Source organism: Egretta garzetta, unplaced genomic scaffold (genome assembly GCF_000687185.1).
Source record: "Egretta garzetta isolate BGI_Z169 unplaced genomic scaffold, ASM68718v1 scaffold425, whole genome shotgun sequence".
NCBI lineage: Eukaryota > Metazoa > Chordata > Aves > Pelecaniformes > Ardeidae > Egretta > Egretta garzetta.
Window position 1 is genome coordinate 3,996,695 of NW_009259796.1, and position 20,866 is coordinate 4,017,560.

Consider the following 20,866-nt stretch of genomic DNA (forward strand, 5'->3'; position numbering starts at 1 on the left):
GAGATTTGTCTGGTTTTAAAGGTGTCTTTTAACTTCACTGAAGTAAATTAAGAATTTCAGTTTCTTAAAAAATCACTATGTTGGAGTAACAGTGAAAAATACAACATTTCAATGTTACACTTCTTCCAAACTGCCAAGCTCTTTGTTTTCAATGCTTTGATGCGGAGCATCCTAGAACGTCCGGAATACTCCAGCCCACTTTGATTACCCGGTCTGAACAGCGAGGGATGTTACATTTCTTAGACACTGAACAAAACCATCTTTAATAGCACAGGTGCTGGTAGTGATGCTCAGTATGTGCTCCGCCAACAGCACACAACAGGAAACAAAGGTAGGATTATTCCACCTCCTACTCTTCAAGCTAAGAGGCATCAATTTACTCCAAGGAATAAACAAGCTAGTGCAAAAAATTTCAACTGTATTACAAGGGTCAGTTGCCTTATTCACGACTTAATTGATTAAACCTAGAAAGGAGTATTAAAAGGATTTAGTCTAACCTCTTGCATAACTGGCCATGAATCCCGTGCATGACCTGAATCACAACACACACACTAGAAAAATCTAGCATCTTAATGATTTCAATTGATGGAAAATATTCTACAATTCCAGGAGAGTTGTTCCAATAAATAACTAAAAGGGTGCATTGTATTTCCAATTTTATTGGAATATATTTTTCAATTTTAAGTGTCCATTCACCAGGCATAGCCATATCCACTATCTCCTATTACAAAGCATATTCTGCAATTGAAAATCTTTTTCTTGGTGTAGATGCTTCACGCTTTGAGGCTCGGGACACTTTACAGATTCAACATTATTGAAGTTGCCAGACTCTCTTGGCTCTTACTCACTTGCTGTATCTGATGTGCTGCCTGACCTTTGAGGATTTACACTAACCCCAAAGCTTTATAACTGAACAGACATGATACAGATTGCAAAAGTGACCTGTAAATTCTCCTTTTTTGTTTTTCTTTTTAAACCACTGGCAGAACATTTGCATCACATACACATTTCACCAAGAGTATTTTTATATGAGAAATTTGTTAAATAGCCAGCTTTCAAGCCACACAATCTGCACTGGATTGATTCTGTATTATTCTAGATTCCTAGTAAACCTGTGTGCAGTAAATTCCATACACGGAGAACAAATTACATCAACATCACCTTATCCTGACCAGTGGTCAAATAAAAGAGGTACCGAGCCAGACAGGGAACCACCCATAGTACATTAATGCCTGGCGTATAGCATCTGGGATCATATTTGATTAGCCAGACTGCTTCTTATTCTTTAAAACTTTGTCACAGTATTGGAGTTCTTTCTGTTTTCTAGAATGGGTTTCAGCATTAAAACCCACTATTAACAGCTTAGGTAGTTTAAAAGCACTAGCTGATACAGCATTTAAGTGTGTTATTCAGACCCACTAGCCCTCAGTGAGGTGCATCCTCTAGTCTGGGACTGTGCAGAACTTTTGGAAATTGCAACTCTGGATTCACAAGCGGTTTCAGCAAAAATCAGAATCTGAGTGCCTGTCGACTTCTACAACACAGGCAAAAGGAAGTTTCCTCAAGTTAGCTTCATGAGGTCCTACAGCAAAGAGAATGCTGTTTTGTTAAAGCCAGGTGACTAACAAAAGCATTCATATTTGAGAATTCCCTAATAATTAGGACTTGTTCAAGACTCATGACTCCTAAAGCCATTTTACCAACAGCTGTAGCACACGTACATTGTAGCTTCATCCTTCTGCTCCCTGCAAGGATTCGAAGACTATACATCCCACTACTTAATTCTTTCTGTCTGCCCTGGCACAATGTGTAGCTTCCATGCACTGGTAACAGCTTACTGTCGATTTCAAAACTTGTTTTTTAGCCACACTGGAGTTTTGGCAACAGATTTTCACAATGGTTACCAAACCATACAGCAATATTTCCTTTCAAAGGAAAATAATCTATGTATTTTAATACAAAAGTGTATTTCCATGTCACTGTACATACTTTTTGTTAAAGAAATACTTTAAAAAATTACTACAGTACATAAATACAGTTATTTTATTTTTCCTCAGGAAATTTTACACCTAAGCACAAAAAAAATGGAATGCAGACTTTATGAGCTCTTTTCCAATTACTGGAAAATGGTTTGATTAAAAAAATGGGTTTCGATTAAAAAAACCTAAACAACCGTAGCACAGTATAGCAGCTCTGTACATTCTGTTCATGCACTAAATCATCTCTTTTCACAAAATGAATTTACAATTGCTTTTCACAAGTCAGTGGCAGCTATAATGATGCATATTTTATGGAAGTAATTAGATTTTTCATAACAAATTCTGTGTTTATTGACTTACAGCGTTTTTCATTTGATTGTTTTTAAGGTTCCTAAAGCTTTTAACCACATCATGTTCAGAAACATACATACCATCTAGTACTGTCACATAGTCTTATTTTTGAAATGTTGTATTCTTTCACCATGTAACTAAAACTCAGCTATCGAGCAACATAATGGTTTATTCGTTCAGACCTGTGAACTGTTCCACATCAGCAATGGCTACATCATTTGTGAAGTTCCACATATGGTACTTGCTTAGAAAAATCAGGTTCTTTTTCAAAGCTGCTATTCTCAGTGCTAGGGAAGCAAACCTACAAGGCGTAAAAAGGCTCTTTATAGAGTTCCTGCAAAAAAAAAAAAAAAAAAAAAGTATGCCTGCGCCTTTCCTAAAGCTGTTTTAGCTGGAGATTATACCTGAAGAACATTCACAAGGAAGATGATAGAAATAAAAGGCCAGCCATCACTTTCTGAAGCCTAAATCAGATCTAAGCTTCTATTTCCAAGTAAATATTATTACTGCTGTAACCGATAAAGGAACCGTGTTTTGGATGAACAGAAAATTACATGCATAAAATGAACTTGCTTTGACAAGAAAAGTCAAAGACTCTTAAGGAGAAATTCCATTTCCAAATCCACCCCCTCTTGAAATAACACAGTTCTACACAAAAGGAAAATGGAAGATTACCTATTATTTCCTTATTATCTGCGAACTGAGGACACAATCACAAGTACAATCTCTAAAATGGGAAATCAAATTAAAACTTTATTGTAATTTACTGTTATTACACATTCTTCTCTTCCTGTATTTATGCTATTTAAGGAATAATAGGGCATTTTTACCTCTAGTGAGGAAACTGATTATACCCTACCTTGCAGTATGTTATTTCTCAATGCAGGATGGAAACACAAAGCACAGACACACAAAGGACAAATACTTTAAAACTGACTAGGAATCAAAAACGCATCACTAATAATGTCTTCAAAGGAGGCCTGAAGAGGAAGTAAGGCCTCTGGCTTTCAAAAATGGTGTAGACACTTTTCTGACTCTGATATTCTACAACATGCACTGTACAGGTAACGTTGGTGGTTTTAAATAGCGAACTTCTAGACCTTCTTCGTAGTGTTTCAACTGAATAACTTTAAAAGCATTTATACCAACAAGTTACTGGACATTTGTTCCAGGAATCATTTAATGACCAGTATTTCCACATGGATTACTGAGGCAGTTTATATTCCCTACTGACATATGACCTACCACAGAAGATTAACAGCTATGATTATTAAACACACAAATCAGTTTAGCTGCCAATGGTGGGTGACATCAGTCCACAGGACCATCCCACCTACAGTGCTGCTGTTCCTCTGCATACAATGAACACTGTCTTGTTGAATTTCCATGATTTCCTATACTGGAAGTTCACGTCTTTCAGCATCTCAGAGACTGAATACACCACTCAGGAGAACAGTACTTAAATGGCAATGTGCTCAGAAAGAACAATTTTTTCATAATTACATTCTTCTTGAGTCAGCAAATGGAGGTCACTGTAAAGTAACTGTTTAAACTAGCAATCCAGACCTCAAGGGTTAAAAGAAAAAACTCACAGAAGCCATAGAAACGGGCATAGCAATCAACTATATCAGATTGTCAAGGGCTGTGGTCAAGCTTTCATCGCTTACAGTACCAGCATCTAGAGCTACAGCAAATAACTACAAGCTATTTTCTTCCACATTCATTCCCTGCTAAATGCTCTGGTCTCAGACAGCCCCAACTCTTCTTTAACAAGATTTTCAGCATTAATTTCCCCCATGGGCATCCAGAAGCTGTTCACTCACTCTGCTAAATATCAAATGATGGAGGTCAACTTTCAGCCCCAGGTGCACAAAGTATTATGTTGGCAGGATCTGTACTCTTCTCAGTAAATACTGCCATAAATCAGAATCTCAGAAACCTCTCAATCAAACTCCCTTGATACAAAGACACTAACCCCAAAGAAATATCAAATATCAAGTGATTTAATTATCTGTATGGATGCTAACTTTGTCCCATCTTTGGTGCCATCAGACCACCCGACAAGACCGTACTATTGTGTGGCTGGTACTCTTACTACAAGAGTTCTAAAAGAAAACAGATTTTGCAGAAAACCTAGACACTGAAATATGCGAACTTGGTTCTCAAACAGTTTTTCAGTACCTTTAGCTCTGCATTGTACATCACTATCACCAGAGTAAGCGAGGCAGCCCTCAAACTAAACTAGTCCAGTTCCAGAGAGAAAGCCAACCAAATTCCAGATTTGGTGTTTTGTGGACTTTTGAATGAAATACCGCATTCACAAATATTAGCATAACAAGCAACCTACTGCGTGTTCAGAAAACAGTACAGATACCAAGCTGGTAAGTACTGTGCACTGTGCTTTTAGGTGTTTCTGATAAAATGAGTGTTCAAAAAAACCCCCACAAATTAAAAAAAGAAAAACACACCCAAGAGAAGCTCTAGGCAGTGATCAGTCTACGCATATACTCAAGTAGTCAGGGTTTCTACCTTAATATCATTTGTGATGGGCATGTCCATAGGCAGCCTCTGTGCAAATTCAAGGTAGTGAAAGGAATAGTACGTATTACTTCTCCTTTATGATGGGCCTGAACTCCTAAGAACCCAGATAGAAATACAAAGGAGGATTGCAAATACATATCTCAGAACAGCTGCAGGTGAGTAGGTAAAGAAGGAAGGCTGGTAACTGTTTCAACACTCACTCACAATCCAGCTGACTCTAGAAAATACCTCATTAATAACCATCATCTGGGAAAAGCTGTTCAGAGCCCCTAACCTGAAGCTCCTGAGCCAGGTACTGCTCTGCCAAATGCAACATCACTTTTGGAGGTCTCGTCTGAGATGAGAACAAAGGTGCAAATGAACCTTGAAACGGTGGCCCTGAAAACACGAGCTTCTAAAATACTATGTGCAAAGAGCCACCATTTTTTAATGAGTTCTATCTAATTGAGCTGCTCCTTGCAAGAAGTGGAAGCTTTCTAGTTGCAAAGTTATAGTACCCAATAGCCTTTGAGGAAGTTTGTATCTTCCTTTGAAAATTCCATTGTAAATGTGAAAATACTGAGGAGTCCTGAAAAAGCTTTTGTTCTGCCCTGTATTAGAAAAACAGTGTCTAGCATCTTAGCCATATGCAGTTGTTTCTGATTAAGTGAAAGATTTAGGAAAAGGCTAAACTGACTTCCTTGAATTAAGTCATTAAACACCTCAGGCAAGACCTTTGGGTCTATTTTGTGTGCAAAATCCAGGCAGTAGATTCAGAGTAACAGCCAGCTGCACTTTGATCAACAGAGAGAGACAAGCGTATGAAGCCTTGGCTTTCCTGTTGTAAGGAAAAGAAACAGAATGAAGTTTCATCAAAGGACAAAGCACTTTGCAGAAGAATGTTCTCTGGTTGACTGTTGACAAAAGTCTACGAGAAATAGCGTAAAAAAACACGAGTAACTGAACGCTAAAAAATGCAGCTAAATGAAACAAAATCCAGAAAATCTACTCAGAAGTACAGACAGCACTTTAGCCCACAAACCTTGCCAAAGGTCGCTGAAGGACAGAAGAGACAGACACCTGGAATCTGAGAAATCTTCTGTGATTTTTTTCAAAATGACTCATCAGGAAGAGAAAGGTTCCCAGAAGCAGCTGCTGGAGCTTGAGGGACCTGGCAGCTCAGGAGATTGGTTTTTCACTTCTCAGTGGACAAAAGTGCCACTTCACACAAAGGACAGGATACTGGGCTGCACAGAAGGCCACTGCCTCTCCCAAGTCCCACTTGCAGGGAGAGCAGCCAAATGGGAGAGGGACGTGGGAGGGAGGACGATAATGGGACAAAAGAGGGCCTACATGTGTGGCCAGGTTATGTACCTCCAGAAAATGGATGTGAGACTAAGTCATGTATACTGGGAAATTAAGGACTCAAGGCAAGACATCAGTGCACATCTTCATAGCAGTCATGTGGGATTACCCTGGACAGAACTTTTCTGAAGAGCCAACAGACATGGTAAGAAGGCATTCTTGAAGATTACTACTGTCTCTTTTCTGGCTCTGTGGTATAATGCAATTAGTTTCAATGAACTGAGTCTCCAGCTCATTCACCTTTTGAGATAAATTAATTTGCTGCATGAGAAGAGGGCCAACAGCATGCCCTTATGCATACTGCTAGAGCAAATATTCCTTTAGAAGTAGGTATTGGTACAGATAATGTGAATATAAAAACAAAATAATCACCCGAAGGAGAACAAAATTTGTAGTCAAAGAGGAAATATGACTGCTGTGTCAAATAAAACTCTCTGATCTGATCCCACCAACCTAAAACTGAACAACTGAACTACTGAACTACAGTACTGAGAATCAGACGTGCTGAGTTGCGTATCTCTGTTCTTAACTTTTTGAGTCTACAGACAGTAGGATCAAGGATCATTTAATGATCAGTACACCAAAGCACATAAAAATTAAAACTGGAATCTACATTTATATCCAACCATTCCTTTATGGTTGCCCAGTAAAGGAGTAGGTTTGTCAAATTATACTACAGGTTCCTCTCTCCGCTCACACAAACTGAACAGTTTCAGTTCTCCTTCCAAAAGAGACAGCCTCTAAATTGTTGTAGTGCTCCGTTCTTTTCCATTTAAGCCTTGTACCTACTTTTTTTTTTAATAATCAGGGGCACTGAGATAAAAAGCATGACTTTTGCCAATATCAGGGTATCATTGCATTATTAAGATTGAGCAAATTGTCAGAAACTAGCTCTTTCTCTACCTTCCTCTCCCAAAACTTTCTTGAGGCTTTGCCTTTGCCCCCACAAAAGATTCATAGAGTAAATACCCCAATGAGCGAGTCAAGATACAGTAGTAATAGATAAGATATTTCTGTGTTTGTCACATCACCACCCACAGCAGTGTCATCGCATTACTGCAACACTACCAGGAACATCACGTACAAATTGGGTTACCTCTATTCCAGAAAATCTTAATTCAGGGTGAAACATATGAAGAGGTCAGTTACAATAGAGAAAGAAAAAGAAGTCTGACTTCCAAGGAAACAGTGAGAGAGGTTGAATTATTGGACAAACTAGATACCATAAGGGAAAATGGCTGCTCTCTAATCAAACACATGAGTATAAACCTGGGGATGAATAAATGAAAGCTGAAAATTAGTTTTATGTCAAAGAATGGAGCCTTGAAGAACATCCCTCTAATAAGACAGTGAAGATATAAAACCTAATTAGCTCCAAATTGTAATTCAATAAGCTTAGAAATAGATTTAAAGATACTGTAGCTATTGCCAATAAACGATGGGCTTATACGGTACTTCAATCCTGCGCTGTGCTGCACTTTTGTTGTTCTTTACATAATGTTTTAGATTACATCAGTTGCTTTTTTAGTCCAAAAGTGCTCCTTTTTTCATATGAAGTAGTATCTGAACAGATACTAACTTAAAATAACTCTTCCTCAGAACCATTTTATGTGACAAGATGAGTAAAACTGGTCATCCAGAAAAGTCCACCTATTCAGATACGGTTATATAATTCTCATCCCTTTCTCCAAACACTAAATAATAATATCCCTCTTGAAGAAACCATACATTAACTTCACATTTTTTTTTACACTGTAGTTCAACACTGAACTTTCTGAATTTGGCCGTTTGACTGCAAAAAGACTCCTGTAAGTAGTACCCTTATATAAACAAGAAATTCTTCTATTTTCAATATAGCATTTACTGGTTTTCCACTTGAATTATCAACAATTTTGTCACAACTTAAGTAAGATTTCAAGTAAGCTAACACAAAATTTTGCAATACATTTGCAGGCAGGAGTTAGAGGTAAAGACCTCCTCCCAGTCTAGTTTATTCAAATACATGCAGCTCATGAAAAAGCAGGCAAACAGAAAAAAAGTCAGAACATCACTAACCTCTACCTGAAACAGTAGTGTCTTTTGCTCAGTTCACAGGACACTGACCATCTATGCAGGGCACTGTTTGTTACTCTTCACAGCCTCCAGGAGAATGAGGCACGTGTTGTCCTTGTACTCATCAGCAAGTGATCAGAAACACTGAGTCACTAGGTCGAGGCCACATCAGTCAGGGAAACACATTAAGAGCCCCATTGTTGCTGTCTTTTCAGTATGCAAGCTATAGGGTGTTATTGTGTTTAGCATATCATTTTCCTGATTAATCACACTGCATAATTATAAAAAGCTTGAAGCTGTTAAAATACTAAAAATGGGGTATGTTAAAGCCTTAAAGGGAAAAATAATTAAATCACAAAGATAAGCCGAACTTACAGTTTGTGATGTCAGGAGGGGCATAACTGTCGTTCATGAACATGCTGGTGGGTTTTGCAACTTTCAGATAAACGAAGTCAGATGTGTTTTTTAAGGCAGTCACTGCTTCTTCATGAGTAACTTCTTCTAAGCAAACACTGTTCACCTAAAGATAAAAAAAATAAATTCTCAACACAGAAAAACGTACGCTTTCATAAGACGCTCACTGAAAGCTGTCGGAGCACTCTGGCATTGAGAGTTTTTATTAGGATTCATCTGTCACATACATAATTGGTTATATAAAAGTTACATAAAAGATGCTTTGTCATGCTGTGAAATATAAGACAGACAAGTCTGTCCTCAAAAGATTATAATAAACTGTATCGACTACAACATTGTAAAGGCACACATGACTTTGGAAAACTAACGGGACAAATATAACACTCAAAATGCCGTAAAACACAGCACTGACACAGTACGTTATTGCAAGCATAGACTAGAAGACACTTTCTAGTAAGAATAAATCCTACATGATCTTGTCTTGACAATTAAGTTTTGGACATTATAATGGGACAATGTATTCTTGGAAGAGCTCAAAAGTAGGCATCAAAACTGGAGGGATAACAAAAGGGATAATCCCAGGATTCTTTAAGTAGCTTCAGTTTTCCCAGGTCTGTATAAAATAAGAAACTTATCCAGAAAGTCTTTTTACATATGAGAAACTCTGCACTACACATTTAGAGTCAGTTTCTTACTGTTTGAAGAGCAATAGAGCACACATTCTGCTGTCATGCACCCTAGTACAGATGTACTCAGAGCTCTTACAGGTACTGCCTGGTAGATGTAGGAGAGTGAAGCAATTACACCTTACAAGAGTTGAGTTTACAATTCAGAAATTCATGGCTCTTGATCTTCTTTTTCTAGCTGGACAACTAGATTTCCAGATGGAATTTAAGAAAGCTGAAAGTTATTTTTACTTTGTGCATAGAAAATTCAACTTTGAAGTACTTTAAGTTTGAAAAAAAAAAAAAAAAAGGCATTTAAAAGCATTAAAAGCACTGAAATCCAATATAAGCAGCAGTTTCACTACAGGCTGACCAGCCACCAGTACATGGAGTTCTTTTCCATTCTTCTTTTTTGAGAAGAGAAACAATCCCATTGTATGCTGGTTTACGTTCTCGTCACTCAGATCCCAGAAAAATAGCAGCAGGCATTGGAAATAAACAGGCTGATTAATACAGGTTTTGCATGAAACATTGTGCTGAGGAACAGATTTCAGATTTCCTGATGAGATGGTGTTGAACACTACAGGTTTAACTTTTATCACTGATTTGCTGGCAATATCAATTTTTTACCGATCTCTATGAAATAACACTCCACTGGCAGGTAGCTTAACCACAAAGTGAATTGTGCCCTTACTGGGCCTTAAAGTGGACCCATAAAAACAAAGAGTGCAGCTATTACTTACAGCTAGAAGTTTGTCTCCAATTTGAAGTTTGCCATCTTTATGTGCTGCCCCGCCTTCAATGATTTTTGTTACATAGATGCTGTTGTCTCCAGGTATATGCTGATTTCCTACACCACCAGCAATACTGAAACCAAGACCTGCTTGAAGATAAAGTCATTACTCAAGAAACCTTTTAGCATTTGTTAGATTCAAATTATTACATAAATAATAATGCTTTCTACATCACCGATATAAATATACACACACACACACACACACATATATATATATAAAAAAATATTAGGCTCTGTCTGAAGCAATACTCCATAATTTTCCAGAAAGTTCTGGAAAAGACATAACATTTACAGAAGTTCTGAAAATGAAAAGCTATATCGTTTACTTCATGCCTTGTGAAAGATGCACACAGCACAGCTATAGCATCACCACCAATATTTAAAGAACCATTGTCCAACATTTCCCCATATAGAAACAAAATAATACTTTATTTAAACGTTTTTTAATCTCTCAAATATCCTTCTAGGTAATTCAATGCAATATTTTATTCCCATTTGTAATGTACTTAAAAATTACTAAATACTATCAGAAACACATTTTTATCACTTGAAAGCAAAATATGCATTCTACAAGAACCCTTTCAAGACACAGGGATGAATATTCAGAAGCATTTGAGATGCTGTTATCTTATTGTTCATTATTCTGCATTTCCTAGAACTTCATATGCAAGGTACTATTTTATTTCAAAAAATAAATGCAGAAATCTGTCATCAAGTCTATCCTTCTTGTGAAACAGAAGTTTTATACTTCCTACGTACCTTTAGGGCCTTTTACAAGTTTGATTTCCACTATTTTTTCTGTGACGGGTTTTCTTCTTTTGACATACAATCGCACAATTGATCCTGCTTCTTTCAATGCTTCGACTGCTTTGCTGTGTGTCACATCACGAACATCCACCTCATTTACTCGTAGAATACAATCGTTAACCCTAAAGGCAGCAACATTCATGTTCAGCTGTTGTGTTACAGCACAACAGACACATTAGGAGCCTAATATTTTATCTACAATACACTAACGTACATGTTAACACATTAAGATACATAGATTTTGCTTCCAAATTATACTGATTCAAGACAATGCTCTAAAATTAATTATTAGTACTTAAAAATAAAACAAGGATTACTAGAGAACATTTATAGGGAATATTTTGTTCACAACCAAAGAAGACACCATCTTATATGTGTTTCATTTAAACAGTACTTTGAAGAGTTTTGTACAAACTACCATTTGTTTAGGGCTATCAAAAAGAATTACAAAAAATCCAGAAACTAGGAGGCACACCATGAGAACACAGTAGTTTTACACCATGATATGAAAAGTCCCACTCCATTTAACATGTTGCTGTAGTAACGCTGAGCTCCCATTACACTAAGTACAATGCCTGACCCACCTGTCACCATGTTCTGCCAGATGTACCCCTGACAATGGCCAACAAGCTAAAATGAAGCCTTGAAATAAGCTTATTAGGATTAAAAACCATAAGGCATCAGGCATTTGCACCAAAAAATGACAGGGCAAGTTCTTGACAACACAAGATAAAAAAAGCTGGTCCTACAATTGGATGTGGGGTTTTTTTTCCACAAAGTAATATAGGAGTATGCTTGAAGACTGTTACGGATTAGAAAAATGATTCCTTAGTGCAATGTGTTATTGGCTTCTAACAGTACTCTTCAAAGGAAGTTGCAAATATCACTTGCTACCATCTAATAACATGCCAACATTTCCTCCCTAGGAGCTAGAAAGTAGTATCAGTCCAAAATTAAGAAATAATATGGGGTATACCACAGGAGTACTCTATTAAACAAAAAATATGTCTTTGAAGATGTGTAGTATCTTTTAAAAATTAAGACACAGAATTGTACCAAGCATAAAAGAGGGTTTTAGTTGAGCTCAACTATCTTACAGATCAGAAAATCTGGACGTGGATAACCAAGAGTTACCTACCTTACCTCTCTACGCTTTTCCTTTGTATATTGAATTAAGGACTATAGAACATATGGCATAATCAATTTATACCACCAAATTGAAAAGATAAAGTTCACTTAATTTCATGTAACTGCAGATTTTATTGGTTGGAAAAAAAAGAATTGGTCCACTCAAACACTTTTTTTTTTATTATTTACAAAATACTTCTGTAACAAAAACTTATTTAAAATGTAATGTAGCATGATAAAACCACTAAAAGTAACAGAAAGCATTCTATCCACCGTTTAAAAATATAGTAAGAAACGTTTAGTAACCCAACCAGAAAGTCACATACCGTAACCTTCCATCCTGTGCAGCTGCACCACCGGCTATAATTTTTGTAATGAAAATACTTGAATCATCCCCAATATGTGGGTTGTCTGTACCACCCGCAATACTAAAGCCAAGTCCTGAATTTCCCTAAAGGTAGAGGGGAAAAAAAAATTTACACTTTTCTTTTTTTGGGAAAAAGTATTCTAGTGTATTTGATCCAATATAAACATATATCTACACAATTTTCACTGATAAAAAGTATTAAAAGACACCTTAAGCAGTATACAACATATAATCATATGTAAGATGTAATATTTATTTTCATAGAAGGAGAACATAAGTCATTGTGTAACTGCAAGAGATAACAGTTCCAACTCCACAGCTTTCTCATTGAAGGGAACTTGATAAACTAGATAAAAACTTCCCTCTCTAGTGAACTAGATCTTGGAGATTATTCATACAAACATTTGCTCTTCATTACATTACCAGTGACAAATGATTTTTCCCAAAGAAGCCCCCAAGTGATTTGTGTCACATATGTAATTTATCAGACTCAGACTGACATTACCTTTTCAAAGGTTACTTGCTCTTACTATAAACTGCAAGACCTCTTCACACTCCCAGTAACCACCAGAACTGCACAGGTATCAGATATAACCATTTCTTTCTTCCTTTTTGTTAACAGTGCAGCTCAAGAAAAGAGAACTGAGACAGATCTCTACATCTTAAACATAACAAAGCAACGCATATGACTGTGTCACTTGTAATCTCAACTGGAAGCCTGAATCTCAGTATAAAACTTCATGGTATAAATAAAAGTTATTACTCTCTACAAGCCTAGATAGTAACATTAAATGCAGCATGTCTCAGGGAGATCCTTCCCCATTTTACTACTAATGGTCAAGGATCTTAGTAAAAACTTCTATTCCTGCTCCAGCAACTGAGTGTATTTTTTTTCTTTAGGTTAAATAATCTACCTAAAGAGAAAAAAAAAAGTAAGGATTTTTTTTCATTGCCATTTAGCAGTATCAAGAGATCAATTTTTCCATATTAAAGTATCATAAATCCCATTTAAAACAGAGTACAGGAAGACATTTAGCACTTTACCCTTTCAAGAGTAATTTCTTCATACTCATAATCTGCATCTGTGCCATTGACCTATAAAGAAAGGAAAATAAGACTTACAGAGAATTTTACACTTTACACCACACAGTTTGCTTGGCTGGTGCTTCACTCCCATCACATCTCAACTGATTCACACTGACCACTGAGCTCAGAGGGGATGTGTGATTTTCACATTGCTCTGTACGTGAATCAGACATTCTTTTTATATGAGTTTAAAAGTTAAGATTTCAGAGAGAAGACTGTTCTACACAGGTACTGTAGAGCAGAGGGCCTCTGCTTCTAACTGCCAGAAAAAAAAAAAATGCTCTTGAGATCCTCAGATATTCCTCAGGCCATATAGCAAGTTGAAACTGTCTTTAGTAGTTTTGTTCAGTGGAAAAGATACTGTAGTTTTAACACATGATATTTCTCCATTAAAAGGGAAGAGGTCTTGACCTTCTGAATACATGAAACTGTATCTATCACTACACCAACACCAAAGAAGCCACTGTGATCAAGAAGTTTTTATGTTAGCTTAGTTCTTGAGCTATTATCTACAAGAATGACAGCGTGTGCTAACTGAACCAGTCATCTAGTATTACAGTACCTGGGAAATGGTTCATGATGACCGATCAGTATGCAGCTGTTGTTTTGGTTTTGTTTTTTTTTTTTTAAATAAATAACAAGGACAATTAATTATTTCTCTATTCATTACCATTAGGCAAACCAAAGCCAATCCCAATATATTTAAGCAGTCTCTTGTTCATTTCCATGTACAAAACTGTCTAATCCAATTTTAAAATATCATCTAGATAAAGAGGAGCAAACAAGACCCTCCAGCTTTTGCTTTAGAACCACAGAATCATTTAGGTTGGAAAAGACCTTTAAGATTATCGAGTCCAACCACTTCCCTGGGCTGCCAGTTCCAATGCTTGACAACCCTTTTGGGGAAGAAATTTCTCCTAATATCCAGTCTAAACCTCCCCTGGCACAACTGGAGGCCATTCCCTCTTGTCCTATCATTTGTTACTTGGAAAAAGAGACCAACGCCCACCTCACTACAACCTCCTTTCAGGTCGCTGTAGAGAGCGGTAAGGTCTCCCCTTTAGTTCAGTTCTATAAACCCCCTTGGCTTTTTGCTTTTTTCTTCTTTCAACAGAAGAAGCTTTAAGAGTTAAGGTTTTTGTAGATTCATGATGAAGTTACCTCATAAGTATGATTTTACATTACCTATCATTTATCAATTCCATTAGCTACTTGGGAACCTAGAAGGATATTCCTTTACTCAACTTCCTATGCCTACAGAGTAGGTTAGATCACAGATAGTTATGGGCTTGCTTCTTTTACATTCACTGCAAACTGATAATTTACATAGCTTATAATTTTGAGTGCCAGTTTGTTCCATTAATGCTATTTTCTCTTCCTAGTTCTACCACCTACTGTTCCCTACGTGCCTATGGGGCCTTCTGAAATATAAATACATATTTATTAATCACTTTTCTTCTTGGTTGGTTTGCATGTGCAGGGAGACACCTCACCTTCAGTATGCTTTTCGAAACTCTATGTGTGTCACACCAATAAAAGGGCTGCACACTGCAGATTACTGCTGTGATCTGTTAGTCAGAGGCACCATTATTACACTTGGGACTCACGTATGAGCCAATTATGACACCCTATGAATCTTTTGTCTTCTGCTTAAACTGTTAATTCACACTTTTGTCTGTCTCAAGTTTTTACAGCTCATTTCTAGCCAGGTTGCTAAGTTATGAACGCTTTTGACAAGGACAAGATTTACTCTTTGCTTGCTAATACCAGTATTTAGATTAAACACAATATAAAGCAACTAGTACAGGCATTAACACTGTTCAGGAAAACGACAAGCGGAATGTAAGTAACTGTAGGAGGAAGGCACAGGAGGAAGATTCAGACCTGAAACCTACGCCAAATTTACATATATTCCAAAGCCCCCGAAGTCTCTATCTGCCAGCAGTATTCCTATCACAAAACACACACTGCCAAACAGAAATTTTAGCCTCCACATACCTACACTTACTACCTTAATGTTTCAAAGAGAACCAACCCATTTTTAGGAACATTTAGAACACTAAAATCTTAATAATAGCCACTGCATTAAGAAGTGCTTTGATGAGAAGTGCAACGGAAATGGCACATTAAATATTAAAGTGTCTGCCTGCACAGTTGAAGAAACAGATTGTTCTCTGAACCTCTGGAACCTCAAACAACTGCGTTTTGCACTGTCACACACCGGTACTCACACAGATCCTTCCACCTGCAATTTTTTTTTTTTTTTCCTCATGAAACAGCTATTTAAGGACTTCAAATAACCATCAGGACAGCTGATGAAATCAAGCACCAGAGATGTAAAATAGGTTTTATTAAACAGTAGAAACAGACCTAAACAACAACATGCATAAAACGTTATCTAAAGTTATAATTGAAAGCAAGTGTAGGCTTACATATGTCGGAGTCTCCAACGAATCTGTATTCACCAGCACTGGAGGGGGATTTGCCTTTAACAAAAGAATAATAATACAAAAAATTATACAGCATAAGAGAAAGCAATACCAATGATAATTATACAACATTTAATTTGCTGTGTTTCTCGAAGTTCTGTTAAAAGGTAGCATCAGCTTGAGAATCTCAAAAATTCACCTTCAAAACACTTTTTTCTGAAGTTATTTCTTTCTATTTCTTTATCATCTTGTTTTTCAGAAGAAAAACTGAGTCATGCTATCATTTGACATGATGTCAGTGATATGACATTCAGAAGGTGCTTTACCAGCCAGTATCTTAAAACCAGACTTTGGTGGATTTGATTCCTCCTTCTTCCTACCAGGAACACTTCTTCCCCCCCTTCAACCTGCAAAATGGAAAGTTACAGAAATGCAAACTTACGGAAGAAAAGATCTACAAAACTGAAAGCAAATCCACAGCAGATGTTCACCTACCGCACAGCAGCATGTGCTTCCATCAGAAAATTGTTATGGATTCACAAGCCATAACCAGTCAGAGATTATTGCTATAGGAATATGAAATTGTATAGCATTCCAAAAAAAAACTAGCCAGGGACTGCTAGAATAAGCTAATGCTTTTACTCTCTGATGTTACTGAGAATTTTTATGTGAAAAATGTGGTTTCAGCTGAAAGAAAATCCATATAGACTGGTGGCATTCATCTGAAATACTTCCAAAATAAATAGATTTCCTATTTTTGCACCAATTATCTGACTATAAAATAGGTAGGCTTTTAGCCTGCTCTAAAAAGAAGGAAAAAAAGTATGCAGATATATTCCAGACTCCAAATACTGTTGATGTATTAAGTTCAGTGGGACCTACAAACTCAGTGGCACAAAACAAAGTTCATCTCCCTACTCCTTTAATTAAGCTGAGATTTTTTTTTAAATATGTATAAAAATCCATTGTCTTTAAAATTAAGACATTCTTTATCTTGGTGGGGGTGGTTTGTTTGTTTGTTTTAAATCTCTTATGTATGCATGGAAATAAATTTAGGGACAGTTTAGCAGGCTGCAATAGAAGCTATTATTAAATTCATTCAAAGATAAACTTAAGACCTACAAAACCATGACAATTACATTAACCTGTTCACATTCTGCATTTTAGTTTTATTACCATGACAACAAAATACTTCTGAAAAAAATCATGATTTTTAAAAGCTCCCAAAAGCTAGGAAGCAAGCAGTTCCTTACAAAAGACTAAGGTGAATAATCTACCATCACTAGACAGGATCCGTCAATCTGCTATCAGGTTGCTGTGTCAGAAATTAAGTCTGGATCATTTAAGAAGCACTAAAATCAGGTGGTGTATGTGAAAGTTAACAGAGGAGACTACCAAAAAGGCAATTCTCTCAGTAAAAGCATGGGCACACTTTATGCAGTACAGAAATCAAATACTAATTACTAATATCATGATAAAAATCTCTGTCAAAACAATGCTATCCCTTACAACAATTTTCTGCTTCTTATTCAAGTGCAAGTACTATTAAAAGAAGATTAAATTAAAAATAAGATCCGGTACTAAAAATACCAGTCAATTAAATTATGTATCACCATCCCTGTATGAGCTTTACAATTAACACGATTTTAAGAAAAACAAAACAATACACTGTATTAAAAAGAACCTGACTAATATGAGGTATTAGGAGTCTAATCTCCACTGGATCTACAAGAAAACAGCATACAGACATTTATTTTATATTTGTGTATCAACTAGGAGATTTTTAATTTATAAATAGAAAACAAAACATGGATTAATTTCAAAAGTTCAGTCACAGTCTTTACATGCCACTCAATTTTGGAATTTATTTTTATTTAATATAAGGATTCTGTAATATCCAAGTACGTCCAACAAAAGCAGTGCCCGTGAAAACTGGTTTCCCATGAATCTTTTCTTGAGGCTGATAAGTGTTGTTCTTTTAATGTCTTAAAAAAAAAAAAGAAAAAAGAGGAGGAAGACTAGCTAAAAGCAAATTGCCATTAGGAGGTGAGGTCTCTATGCGAACAGTATGTTTGAGACACAAACTAGCCAATAGATGCAAAACACTCTCCATAAGTCAAATGATTTTTCCTAACACCCCTTCTGCATTTATCTGAATTCTCCATCAAGAAACAATAGTTTACCATCATTTCCAAGCAGGAAGGAGAAAAGCTTTACGCCAGACATTCCAAAGGTACGTCTGGACAATACAAAGACAGAGGGCAACATCTAAGTCAACACATCAAATGTTTTTGGAAGAAAGACCTGGTATTTCAATCTGTTATGCAAGAGTTCTCCAAATTACCTGGCACTTTCAAGCTTCTGTGCCAGGGCTTGTTCAAATATTTAAAAGCCATTTGACAAGTTTGTTTACAAGCAGACTAAGGGCTTCTCTAAGGGGTAAAGTGACTGACAAAATAGAGAGATGTATCTATTACACAAAAATGCATCTGCCAAACCCAAAGTTGATAACTTTCTGTGGTGTTTTCTAATTGCTTAGAATCACCTATGATGCAGAATTATATAGCTGACTCCTGCAGATGTTTATATGCACTCAGAAGACAGAGAGCACTCAATTCTTAACTCTTCTGCTTGCAATCCAGGATCATCAATGGACATTAACACCATCACAGCAATGGCAGTCAAAGAAAATATAAATACATATAGCAGTAATTATTTTACTTTAAATTAAGTTTAGCCTACTGGCAATTCCCTGAAAGTAAATGCTACCAGAAACTCAGTTATCTATCCACCAAGGCTGACAGCAGAAGGCCACTGGTCACACTTGGCTGCCTCAAATCCTGATGTGGGCAGAATCCCTCTATAAGTAGGAAATAGTTCTGGAACTAACCACATCTCTGGTCTGCCTGTTGGGAAAAGTACGGTTGACCGTTTTGTGTAAATATACATTCACTAGGAATTGCACTATAAAACAGCCAGCTGTAAAAACTTTTGATAATTATTGGATTATGTAAAATTTAACAATGTAGCAGAGATAAAAAAAAAGATCACCAGCTGTGACAGCAAGTTTAGCTGTTTAGCTTGAAAGCAGACCCTAAGGAAAAAAAAAATACGGATGTGTATACTACAAAAATATCCCAGTAATATTCTGGATAGCTTAATTCCCCTTTAAAGTTAATAAATATCTATCACCAAACAATCCTAAAAAGTGATCCATCTTTTCAGAAGGTGCACACACCCGTCATTTGAGATTTTTGCACTGAAAGTTACAGTAAAGTACAAAAAATAAAAGCAGAATGCCATTCAATAAGCAAAACCGTAACTGCTACCTATCCTAAATTATTCCATGGCTTGCCATGCTGTGGTCACATATTCTCAGTTATGTACAAGGTATTAATGTTAACTCACATTTACTGCTTTCACTTGTCTTTACAGGGTTTAATTTTTTTTGTGTATTGATATTGCGTGACCTGAAGGATGAAGGTCCAGAAGGGAAGCACATTCTAGGAGTCAAATATGTTAGGACTAAAGGGGTAAAAAAAAAAAAAAAAAAACCCCCAAAACCAACAAACCACTTTTGTATTCTAAATGCCCCCAAGCACACCAATACCAACAAACAGTTGGGAGAACAGAAGTAGTATCATGCAAGTGCAATCAATGAAAGACATATGTTAAGTATTTGTATATGAGATGAGACAACAATTTTCTATAAATAAATACATCGAGCATTAACACTTTAGTAAGGGTGAAATGGCTCAAATTATTACGTGAGAACACAAAATATCCTATCGCTTCTTTCCATTCTTTCAGGCTTTTTTTTCTTTAGCTATTTCACAACTTAACTTATATACCTTTGCATGAAAATATAGATACTTTAAACAGACTACAAGGCGCTATAAACCAATCAAAAATTAGGATGAAACTTCAGTGTATTACTAATTCAGCTGTTTCACAGTTAATCTCAAACCTGTGTGCAAGAGAACCAAAACGTGAATTTAAACAAAGCAATGAAATAAATTTAATAAATGAAAGTTTAACAAAGTTAACAAAAAAAAGAATAAAAACCTGTGGTATGGTGGATGGGATGACAGTGGTCTCAGCAGGGACTGGTGGGACAGGGATCACAGGGACAATGGGAGGAGAGGAAGGAACAGCTTCTGTGGGCTAAAAATCACCAACAAAGTGTCAAAAATAACAAAAACTAGAAAAACATTTTAAAAGAAACAAGATTCATATTTAACAGCTTAAAAAAAAAAAATTCTGAAATGCATATGGATTTGGAGACTGTAACCACAACTGAAGACAACCACCCACCTTCAACCACACTGTACGCATACGGCAGTGCATCCCCAGGAACATCCCAATGTCAGAACCCAAAGTAGTAAGACATATTCACGTTGCTTATTCATACCAAGCTACTCACCTTGCAGTAGAGAGTAGTAGGACTTTGGGGTCCAACAGAAAACCTGTTCATGTCAATAGGCAGACTCGGGCTTTTTGGGGGCTGGTTTTACAACAGAAGCCCTTCACCATTATACAGCAGCGCACAAAAGCAGGGAAACATGGGGCTAAAGTTTATAGCACTAAGCAAAATTAACATTCCTTTTTGATAAAGGGGAAAAATCCAAAGTACACTGAGGTTTCTAAGCTGGGCAAAAATCAAAGAAAATCTTTTAGTCAAATGGGCAGAAGATCCCCAAACAGATTCAGTCTACCTCCTGCAGATCTTCACACAGGTTTACCGTACACTGTCAGACTAGCAGAATTTTGGTCTTAGGAATTTTCATTAAAACACTAACCAGCTACTGACACTGAAGTTGCAAGGGAATAAGATTACAAATCTCATTTTGAGCAAAACATTGACTCAAATCATTTTGAGATGTTAACATACTCATCGTCAACAAGTT

General features: G+C 36.5%; 1 protein-coding gene across 7 annotated transcripts in view; it reads right to left on the reverse strand.

Annotated features, from left to right (window-relative positions):
* Positions 1-20,866, reverse strand: part of DLG1 (discs large MAGUK scaffold protein 1) — a 102,649-nt gene that overhangs the window by 45,011 nt on the left and 36,772 nt on the right. For 6 of the 7 annotated variants that reach the window (XM_035895288.1, XM_035895292.1, XM_035895291.1 and 3 more), the window contains exons 3-9: positions 20,025-20,123; positions 15,963-16,016; positions 13,489-13,539; positions 12,404-12,528; positions 10,902-11,071; positions 10,090-10,226; positions 8,643-8,787 (exon numbers count right to left, since the gene is read on the reverse strand). In XM_035895288.1, the coding sequence (XP_035751181.1) occupies positions 8,643-8,787; positions 10,090-10,226; positions 10,902-11,071; positions 12,404-12,528; positions 13,489-13,539; positions 15,963-16,016; positions 20,025-20,123 (781 nt within the window). Of the gene's footprint in view, positions 1-8,642; positions 8,788-10,089; positions 10,227-10,901; positions 11,072-12,403; positions 12,529-13,488; positions 13,540-15,962; positions 16,017-20,024; positions 20,124-20,382; positions 20,800-20,866 lie in introns of those variants that run through there. The other variant, XM_035895293.1, reaches the window with a different exon arrangement.